Source organism: Peromyscus maniculatus, chromosome 4, assembly GCF_049852395.1.
Source record: "Peromyscus maniculatus bairdii isolate BWxNUB_F1_BW_parent chromosome 4, HU_Pman_BW_mat_3.1, whole genome shotgun sequence".
Taxonomy (NCBI): domain Eukaryota; kingdom Metazoa; phylum Chordata; class Mammalia; order Rodentia; family Cricetidae; genus Peromyscus; species Peromyscus maniculatus.
In genome coordinates this window covers 91,785,877-91,797,157 of record NC_134855.1, presented here as the reverse complement: position 1 = coordinate 91,797,157, position 11,281 = coordinate 91,785,877, and the positions used below count along the sequence as shown (strand labels likewise).

The following is an 11,281-nucleotide window of genomic DNA, read 5'->3' as shown; positions in this document are numbered from 1 at the left end:
CAGATCAAGCCAATCAACTGTCTCACCTATTCAGAGGGCCTGATCCAGTTGGGGGCCCCTCAGCCTTTGGTTCATAGTTCATGTGTTTCCATTCGTTTGGCTATTTGTCCCTGTGCTTTATCCAACCTTGGTTTCAACAATTCTCGCTCATATAAACCCTCCTCTTTCTCACTAATTAGACTCCAGGAGCTCTACCCGGAGCCTAGCTGTGGATCTCTGCTCCAGATTCCTCAGTCCTTGGATGGGGTTTCTGGCACAACTATTAGGGTGTTTGGTCATCCCATCACCAGAGTAGGTCAGTCCCGGCTGTCTCTCAGCCATTGCCAGCAGTCTTTTGTGGGGGTATCTTTGTGGATTTCTGTGGGCCTCTTTAGCACTTTGTTTCTTCCTTTTCTCATGTGGTCTTCATTTACCAGAGAACAAGGCTAAGTCCTATTCTTACAACTCCCACCTTTACTAATTACATCCAACACCATTTGCCAACCACATCCCTATGACCACAATCCTGCACGCTAGATGTGATCTCTCCTCCTTCCACTAGGGGGCGATAAAGCGCCAGGTAAAAGCTTGTAGGCTTTCTAGCTCAGGCTTAACGCTTGCCCTAACTTCCGGGCCCACTAGTTCTGCTTCCGGGGGAACGCCGGCATCCCTTGACCGGTTCCCAGAGGGATTGTGGGAGACAAGTCTCTTCGGGCCGGGTGCCTCTTGCACCTCGGGGCTAGACAGCGCAGCGGCTACTTGAAAGCTTCCAGCAGTCGCCGCTGGGAGCGCGGGCCTCAGATCTGCACCGGAGCCCGGGAGGCAACTGCTGCGATGGCGGCCCCTGCGCAGCCCAAGAAAATCGTGGCCCCCACGGTGTCCCAGATCAACGCCGAGTTCGTCACCCAGGTGAGCCCCGGCGTGTCCGCCGTGCAAGGCGGGGAGGAAAGATGCCCCGTTAGGATTGTCTTTGGTATCTTGTGTACGTGCAAGTTACTAGTTAAACATTGGAAATGCCGCCGAGAGAGAGAGAGAGAGAGAGAGAGAGAGAGAGAGAGAGAGAGAGAGAGAGAGAGAGAGAGAGAGAGAGAGAGAGAGAGAGAGAGAGAGAGAGAGAGAGAGAGAAAGAAGAAGAAGAGGAGGAGGAGGAGGAGGAGGAGGGGAGGGGGAGGGGGACCGCTCCGCGTTGACAGAAAAGAGACCACAAAACCTGTCTTTTGAATAGAACTTTGTTGATCTGACACGACTCTCCGTCTCCAGGTAGATCCGTCTATGAGCGTTAGTTCTCTGTCATTCTGGAGTTCTCATTTGGGAGACAGCAAAGCCAATCCTGGGCCTTCAACTCGTTTTTCACACGCATGTTAGTTCTTGAGAAATTATTAGGAGCGTAAGTGCGGAAAATTTTAAGCCCACCCGCGTCTCTCCCGTCTGAGCACATTTGTCAAGACAGAAGCTATTTGCATTCACTTAGCCCTTGCAAGTCGACTTGATAATTTGTCTGTATTAATGAGCCTCTCTCACCCTAAGTTGCCTGGTCCTCCACTTTAAGGCTTTCCGATCTGTCATATTTCCTCCTGTTCTCCTGCAGTCCGTCCTCCAGGTTGCTTCAGAGTGCATAGTGTGGGTGTAAAGCTGCCCACATCACTTCCTAAAAAATCCTCATAAACAGTTCTGATTGTCCCTGGGATAATGACTGACATCTTTGAAAGTGCTGCGTGATCTGGCCTGTGCTTTTATCTAAAGTGTTCTCGATCTCTCCTCTCCGGTTGGAGCTTTGGTGCTTTCACCTCTATCGGCTTGAGTTACTTAAATGCGCCATGGTAACTTTCATCTGACTTTTTGGACATTGTTCCCACTATTGAGAATCCCAACTTTACCCGTTTTCCTTTATTCATTCTCATCCCTTTACATCGCATTAGAAGTCGGGCTCTCCCCGACTTCCTCAACTGCATTAAAGTTAAATGCAGATAAGGAGACAGCTTGAGAAAGAACATGAAAACAGTCCAGGCCGTATCAAGTGCTGACGCCTTAAAGTTTGAATGTAAAGAGAGGTAGAGTGGCTGGAATATATGAACTGAGAGGGAAAGGGACCAGGAGCGATAGTACATTACTTTAATTCTCTGCACGTGGGCGGTGAAGACAAGGAATGGGAGTTCAAAACCAGCCTTGACTAAACGGCAAGTTTGAGGCCAGCACAGGGTACATGAGACTCTGTCCCAAACATCAACAACCAGAACAAAATAAATAAAAAGGAAAATTACCGGTATGAGATGATTATAAAGCAATATGTAGGGATGAGATCATATGCAATTTGAGAGGACAAATAAGTTTGGATTTTATTCTAAATACAGTGGCTTTGCATTTGCAACCTGGTGAATGATTTTGTTAGACTATCACCTAACTAATATATGGAAGTTAGGTGGGAATAAGGGAGCACAAGTGGTAGTAGGGATGGTGATAGTGTTAATATACAGTGAGAGATGGGAAAGCCTCAGCTATTAAAGATAAAAGTAGACCGGTTATGTTCTCAAGTTGAGACTATGACTTGATGATAAATTGTGGAGGAAAGATACTAATTAAGAATACTGTGAACGAGCCGGGCAGTGGTGGCGCACGCCTTTAATCCCAGCACTTGGGAGGCAGAGCCAGGCGGATCTCTGTGAGTTCGAGGCCAGCCTGGGCTACCAAGTGAGCTCCAGGAAAGGCGCAAAGCTACGTGGAGAAACCCTGTCTCGAAAAACCAAAAAAAAAAAAAGAATACTGTGAACGGCTGGGTGGATGTTTTGTCATATACTAAGATGGAAAAGGCTGGTTGCTCTGGCATATCAAAAGTGCAGTTTTGACTATGTTAATTATGATATGCCTAATAGACAGTTAGGTGAATATATTGAAAAGGCCCTTGAATATGAGGATAAAGCATATTGGTATTAACCCAAAATGATACTTGAAACTGTAGGTTGGAATGGGGTGTCTGGAGAAAATCATTTATACGCATATTTAGTCTATCATATGTTATATTGTGAAAGTTGAGCTAGAAACCAGTTCGTTTTATTCTCTGTGCACTCCTGAATACCGGCATTGTATTAAACACATATAGGATGTTTAGTATGTATTTGTTGAATGAGTAGACAAGTGAATCCATGAACAAATGAACTAGGTCATTAAGATGTAGCAAGGAGAAGAGAGATTCACGTCAGTATTGGGTAGTAATGATAGCAAGAATTAATATATGCTATTTGTCTAAGGTGCAAAGAGAGGTTGTCCTTGCATTCACTGAGTCCATGGTCTTTGGAAGGAGACTTTAAGAAACTTCAAGTTTAATATGTGAAGTGCCAGAGTAGAATGTGAAGGAAGTGATTTGAAGACGTAATTTAAATTGCTTGAATTTGTCTAAGGAATTTGCCAAAGGAATGAGCTCAAGGTATGGAAATCAGTCGTGGGTAAGTGGTGTGTTGGGGTTAGATGCATCACCTCTTCTGCGAGTTAATTTCTGAGCATCTGCCACCTGCCCAGACAAGGGTCACGTCTTATGTATTGAACAAATGATGAAGACGGTAAAGTATAGCAGCGTTCAGACTCTGGGACCACGCTTTTTTATGCTACTCTCCTTACTTTCCCCTTTGTCTTCCAGTGAAGTTCATTCTGAGCAGTTGTGCTGTCATAGGTGTACTAAGTGGAGATGGAGAGTTTGCATTTTACATCAGGCAGGACGGTAAGGGGTGGGCAGGCTATGCTTGAAGGTGGTGGAGCTGAGACTGTCACTCAACTTCTAAGGAAAAGGTGAGACTCAAAAGAGACATGATGAATTCGTAGTAAATGTTGCTAGATCTGCACTCAAGTTCTTACTCACAGGAAGCAGTTCAAGTCAGAAGACAGAACTGCAGAACTTTGTTTTTTATCTGTAAGATCTGAATCTATCCAAAAGATTATATTCAGTTCTCTTGTGTAGGATGTGAGGAGAAGATGCCTAAGCTTGTGTAGTTGATTCCCTTAAGGGGGAAGAGGAAATAAGGACATCATGGGGAGAAGTGAGAGGTTTGCTGTTGGGTTAAAGTGTGTTTGATAATTTGGAAAAAGTGCTTAGTTAAAGTAGGCAGGAAATGTAGTGTTTTCACATATTAGAGGTCTCTTAAAGTGTGTTGATTGTTAGGATTGAGTTGTAAAGGCAAAAAACACATAGGTATCATCTTCTGTTTTAATTCAATGAGGATACTACAGAAAGGTAAGAGTATACTGAAGTTACTTACAAACTGAAAAGGAGGACAAGGTAGTTGTCAAGTAGTGTTGAAAATCTTCATGGAAGAGTAGCATTTCAGCTTGATTTCATTTGTCCATTTATCTTTTCATCTGTATATTTGTCTGTCTATATACCAAACATTTAAGTACCACCAGTATGCCAGACAATGCAGTTACCTACTCATAAATCTATTGAATCTTTGTGCTTGCTAGAGTTTCCAGGTTTTTTTCTTCTTTAAGAGATTTTATTTTGGTTTAAAAAAAATCAGTAAGAACTGTTCAGTTTTTTTATTTTTATTTTTAATTATGTGCTGGGGTGAGTGGTGTGTGTGTGTGTGTGTGTGTGTGTGTGTGTGTGTGTGTGTGTGTGTGTGTGTGTTTTGTGTGTATGTGTAGTTCCCTGTGGAGAACAGAAGAAGCCCCAGAACGGGAGTTAAAGGGAGTTGTAAGCCACTTAGCATGGTGCTGGGAATGGAACCCAGGTCTTCTGGAAGACCAAGTGCTCTTAATTGCTGAACCATTTCTCCACCCCTAGTCCACAATTCTTGACAGGTATATAATCCACTTCCATTTCTGGAGAGATTATGTATGTGTATTCAAATTTCTATGTGAAGCGGTAACCTGCTAAAATATAAAACACCAAGTCCTATATCCTCTATAATAACTAACCTTTATACTACAGTTTCTTAAAGATCTTGTCTACTTATGTCTACTTGTCTGGGTGTATATTAATCATTTAAAGGTTTATTTCTTTACATATCAACATTCCTAAAGATTTTGAAACTGGTTTATAATACTTACCCAGCTGTTGACTTTAGGTAGCTCACTAAATCTCTTGAGCTCACTAAATCTCATGATTTCCTTATGAATGAACCAAAAACATTTTTACTTTGATTATAAACAAACCGTTTGCCAGGGGTTTTAGGAATGGGATGTTTTGGTATTCGGAATATCATGGTAGCTAGTTACCATGTAAAGCATCACTAGTATTTATTGGATTGGTCCAAGGGTGCTAGCTAAATTGTACGCCTCTATGGTACCTTTAAAATTGCCCAGTTCTCTAATCCTCGATCTGTTTTGTTAAGAAACAGTTTCTCATTGAGTGATCTAAGGTACAGTAGTGTGAACCTGGAATTTAATGTTTATTCTGTTTTCTTCTACAGTTAGCATGTAAATACTGGGCTCCTCACATCAAGAAGAAATCACCTTTTGATATAAAAGTAAGTAGTTTTGCTTTACAACATACTTACAAACAGTTGTACTCTTGGTATCTCTTTTTAGGGATTAGTTCAACAAAAGCTTTCAATACATTTTTTTAAACTTGAAAATACTGTTTTTCATTATCAAACTAGTAATTGCTTGTGTTAGAAATTTTGGAATCTTTAAAAGTTACACTTAAGAACATAAAAATCATTACCTAGAGATGACCAGTGTTATCGTTTTATTTCCTTTAATTCTTTCCAAAAATGTGTGTGTATAATGATTTCCCCACTGTGGATTCTTCGATTACTTTAAATATTTTATTATTACAGATGACCATGCAACAAATATCTTTGTAAATATACGGAAAATTTATACAAAAGTTTTGGTTCTTCATTAAAAATAGAATCTTTTGTTTCCTGATTGATTTTAGGTTGCTAGACTGAGGCGAAGGATTCATAAGGGTGGAAAGAGTGGAAACTGTTTTGTCTAGAATAGATAACTAAAGACAAGACTATTCAGTGGACTTACAGTTTCATCAAAGCAATTGTCAAAAAAAAAAATGAATAACAGACTTTCTAAATGGAGGCTCTTCTTGGAAGTGTCTTAAAATGCTAAGCCTTGATGTGAATATATGTTGACATTTTAGAGCACTAAATATGAAGACTCAGACCTTAATCTCTGACAGTGTGAATTAGTTGTAGTGCTTTAGGTGCCTTTGTTAAAGCCACACTTAAAATACTTATTGCATTATTTGAGCCTCAATATTTTATATATAAATGTACTTTTGTTTTGCTAGTAGTCATGTTTTATTCATCAGGAGGATATTCATGGAAACAACACACGTGATTTAATTTTAATCATCAGCAGAGTAGCCTGATCTCACTACATGGTGTATGTATATTTTTACTTTTGTGTGTTAGGGTCAGGAGTCCTTAGAGTAGTTTTCCATTAATAACAAATGCCATGCTATTACTACCAGATTGATTGACTTGGACCCAGTTATAAAGCTTTTCTTTTGAGCCAAATTCATATTTCAATCATTTTACCTTATGTTAGATAGTCCTAGATGAAATTATATATACCCATTCAGAATAATTTTACAATTTGTTTGTATTTAAAACTATTAATTTAATTTGAATTTTCATAAGAAAACAATGATAGTGAATTCTATCTAGATCAAACTCATTACCTCTTATCTGCCCATAAACATTTGACATACATGCTTTGAGCATTTAAGAAGCATTAACAGTATACATCGTAGACAGTAGTACTACTCACATTAGAACGCTTTTACTACTCTTAACATCTGTACTATGTTTCTATGGTAACTGTTACTAAAAGTTCACCACGTTTCAGGGTTGTAGTAGACATTTACATGCCCTGTCTTATTCATGGCAACCTTGTATAGCAGTCTGTATTTGGGGTCCATTTCTTAGATGAAGAAACTGATGTTAGACAGGTCAGACACTTGTTGTAGAGTCACAGCCTCCAATAGTGATGGTTTGAAGCAGTCTTCCAACTCCAGAGCCTGACTTTTATGTACCCTGGCTCAGATGAATAGAAATCATGATGTTATCATATTCATCTGGATAGTAGGATGTAGCAGTTACCATTTATTTCTGTAATACCCTTACACTTTTAACTTCATTTCCGCTGGCTTTTGGGAAGCTGTTATGACTCTTAGAGTCCAGTAGCATTTAAAATCATTTTAATTAAGTTTTGAAAATATGGCTTTATGAGGTTTGTCTAGAAATGTTATAAACACATCCTGTTTAAAGAATATTGTGGAGCTGTGTATTTATGTGGATGGATTTTATTATTTCTACTACTTTACTTTCTGTTATTTTATATTTGAGACATATAATGTCATTGCTAAAAAGTCTTGTTATTTAAATATTTGATCTTTCTTAAACCAAATTATTTTATAATAAATAATTGACACAGTAATTGAAAACTGTCAGTTTAGATTGAAAAGCAAGGTGATTGACACATTAAACATTTTCATACTTTTGACAACAGGTAATTGAAGAGATATATGAAAAAGAGATCGTCAAATCAAGGTAGGAGAAAGAAATTGTGGTAACTTGGGATTATGTAGACCATGTGGGACATGTCTGAGTGTCCGGTTCTGCTCTTAGGTTGCAAAGAATCTTTTATTTTCTGGAGTGCTCACTGGGGTGTTGATGGCAAGACTGTTTCTGTGCTATTGATGAGTCATGTATTATCGCTGTGTCTTCTAGTTTCAGGGTCAGATCAGAGGGCTTAAACCCCGTACAGTTTATTTGATTCTTGAAGGACTAAGATAGAGATAGATAGATGATAGATAGATAGATAGATAGATAGATGATAAATTGATAGATAGATAGATAGATAGATTTATTTCAAGTTCACTAATAATTTTTTTACTATTTCTGATAAATCTTCTAAAAATACTCTTAAAATTATAAACTACGATATAAATTCAAAATAATTATTATATATACAGTGCATAAAACCAAGGCATAATTAGTCATTTTTGGATTATATACATAAACGGGTTTCTTTACGAAACCTTCTTTCCTCTTCCTATTCACCAATGACTTCAACTTTGTATAGCGTTTTTATCTTCCCTTCCTCACCTCACACAGAAGGGTTTAGACCCTTCATTCTCTCATGGGATGCTTTAAAAGAAATTAGCCATGTAGATTGGTCGTCTTTCCACATATTTACTTGTACATATATATGCTGAGTCAATATTTTTAAAAGATACTTGTTTGAATGTGTAATTTTATAATTATTTTTTAGATAAAGTCTTGTAGAGCTCAAGGCTGGCCTTGAACTTGTGATCCTTCTGTCTTAGCCTCCTGAGTGTTGGGATTACACTTCTGTGTCACCATGCAAGCTCAAATTTTATAGAATCTTTTGTTTGTATTTTTTATGTGTGTAAGTCTTAAAGAAGTAAATTTCACTAAATAATTTGAAGGCAAAAATAAGGCAGGATCAAAATAGGGCAGTTTAATGGTTTTGTAATGGTTTGTTTGTGAGCCCGCTAACAAGTTTTTATAACATAAATTGCAAAATACATTAACATCTTTAAATGAACAGGGTTTTAGACTAGTGCCTGAGGAAATTATTTTGCTGAGCAGTGTGTCATCTTCAGTATCTAGGGAATGGCTTGATGTAATAGTTATTAATTGGTTATAAAACACTACCAAAATAGACTGTTTATAGTCATAAGATACTTTTAGTATCATGGTACTCATAAGTTATTCATATCTTAATATTCTTATGTTATAAAAATAGATACTATTAGGATCTCAAAATTAAATCTTAAAAGCCTTTTTGCCTAGTCACATGGTTAGTATGGCTTATTACATAATTCATTCATTTTTTGCTATTTCTTGCAGTGTCAATTTTGGAAAGCTTCTCTTACTATATTTTTATTCATCTTTCTTTTAAAGCAGGAGTCATTCCTGTTTAAGTATTTGCTGTGTGCTGGCTTTGCTCTAAGCACTTTATATACAGTAGGACATTTACCCCCACCCCAAGGTCTTTGTGATACTGTTACTGCGTATGGTTGAGGAACTCGCTTAGGCATTTCCTAGTAGTTGAGGCACTGGCCTATTTCCTTGGCTCTTATCCAATACTTTGTTCTTTAATAGGAATAGCATCCATTTTCTTCTAGGGTCTATTATCCTTCGGCATTGTTCCTAATCCTGTTATGAATCCACCAGGTAGATTTTATGGTGGATAAATAAAAGTGACGTATCAAATACTTTATTTTGCCACTTTTTGTTTATCTTTATTTGAAATGTAGAAACTATTTTATGAAACGTGACACTGAAAGGATATAGTGTACCCTTATAGATTATAATACTTCCACAAAGAAAACTTGAATTTTGTCAGCACTCCAGAAGCCATTGTTTATTCCTTCCTCCAACATCTTAATTCATAAGTGAAAAATAAATGAAATGAAAAAATAAATACTATTTTTTGAACTTTAAATAAACAGACTTGGGCCAGCCTGATGCCTCACTAGGTAAAAACACTTGCCACACAGACCTGGAGGCCTAAGCTAAGTTGCCTCTGACCTCCACATACATGGTATATGTGCCCACACATACATATCACATTTTCATAACGACAGAGCTCTTTTTAGCATTTGAAAATATATTTTTCTCTTTATATAGTTTTCAATGTGGTTGTGAGGGTGCTGTACAACTCCAAAACCCGTATTTTCATATAACTAAATCCTGGAAGGATGTATGGTAATAAAGCAATTTCCATGTCCTCCTAATGTTTCTTTATCAGCTGCTTGTGATTGCTGATAGCATCAATGGGCCTAGTTTGTTATACACAAATTGTCCAACTTTGGATGGATTTATGAAATATATGTCTTGTTTTGAGCACAGTGTCATACTTAATGCATGTTGTCAGTCAATATTGGTAACTTAGAAAAATATACAAACTACCTCTAGGTGTTTATGTTTGTGATTATGATTTGTAGCTTTTCATATCTCCAAAACTCTTCTGATCTGGGGTCTGTTGCCTGGGGTGGTTTTTCTGTCTTATGCATACACCTTTAGTTAAGCTGCCACTCCAGAGTATGTCACTCAAGGTGCCACATCCGCTCTGCAGCCTTGCTGAACTGTAGGAGCTAATGTTTGTCGCTGTTCCTACAGCTTTTTGCTGTTGCACAATAAAGCCATTCATTTCAACCTTGCTAAAGTTCTGTGACAGTGTGTACTTGGTGAAACTGTTTAAGAGATCAGAAGGCCGTGGAATAGAGTTTTGACAGGGTAAGGGTCTCCTAGGGAGTTATAAATTAAATTTTCAAATCTGGAAACTGCCACCTAGTGGCAGTGTTATGGTCTGGCTACTTTATTTCCAATATCAGAAAAGAATTAAAACAAAATTAACCATTTGAACTGCCTTTAGAGCAATACTTTGTTAGTAAAGCTTCATTTATTTATGTAAGGCCATATACTTCTGTTATGAAAAAAGAGTATAATAAAGAGAGATGTCTAGTATTCCCCACAGTCAAGACTCAAGAGTGTGAGATACCTGATTTCTGCATTTGGTACTTTGGTAGGTGTATCTGTGAGATGAGAGCATTAGAGCTTTTGAAGTTAACCCAGGCAGTCTTTCAGACATTGTGATCTGATGATATAAAATCTGATATGTCATTTAACTTGATTACAAAAGATTCCAAGTGAATTGAGAATTAAGATCTCTGACATGTGTATTTTCTATTTCAAAGTTAGTGTTTTTTTATGTTTTTAGGTTTGCCATCCGAAAAATAATGCTGCTGGAATTTAGGTGAGTGAAAAGGCAATTACATGGATGGGTGATGACGATGGCCAAGTGAGTCAAGTGTCACATTTGCAGTAAAGAAAATATTTGTATAGGCCTTGGGGATAGCTCCTGGATACAGATTGCATTTAGCATGTACAAGGCCATGGTTTAATTCCCAATAGCAAATAAAATCTAGATTCATGACTATATTTTTGTGATGGTCTTATTTGATATTTCCTTTGTTTTGAAAGATAACCCTATTATTATACAGGATAACTTTTATTTTGAGATGTTTTTCACTAGTTACAAGTGGTCTGCAGGAATACATCAGGATGTACTCTATAACCATTTTTCTTCCTTTCTAGCTGAGATTTTGTGACTAAGATGCCATTGTTCCAACCTAGCTAATGATACGTAAATGTCTCAAACACTAGAAAATGTAGTATTTTTCCAGATTGCTAAACATTACACATGTTCAGCATGTGCCACACCTCTGATCTATATCCTAGCCCAAGAATAGCTTTGTTTTTTTATTTGGTTTGTTTGTTTTGTGGAGAAAAACTCTCTCTGAGTGGTGGTATCAAATTCC

At 37.8% G+C, this 11,281-nt stretch overlaps 1 protein-coding gene across 1 annotated transcript in view; it reads left to right on the top strand.

The window, feature by feature from the left end:
* Positions 1–610: 610 nt before the first annotated feature.
* Aqr (aquarius intron-binding spliceosomal factor) overlaps positions 611–11,281 on the top strand; it is a 79,968-nt gene continuing 69,297 nt past the window's right edge. The window contains exons 1-4 of the mRNA XM_042275915.2: positions 611–888; positions 5,379–5,435; positions 7,438–7,478; positions 10,681–10,716. Coding sequence (XP_042131849.2) covers positions 814–888; positions 5,379–5,435; positions 7,438–7,478; positions 10,681–10,716 — 209 coding nt within the window. The 5' untranslated portion in view covers positions 611–813. The remainder of the gene's footprint in view (positions 889–5,378; positions 5,436–7,437; positions 7,479–10,680; positions 10,717–11,281) is intronic.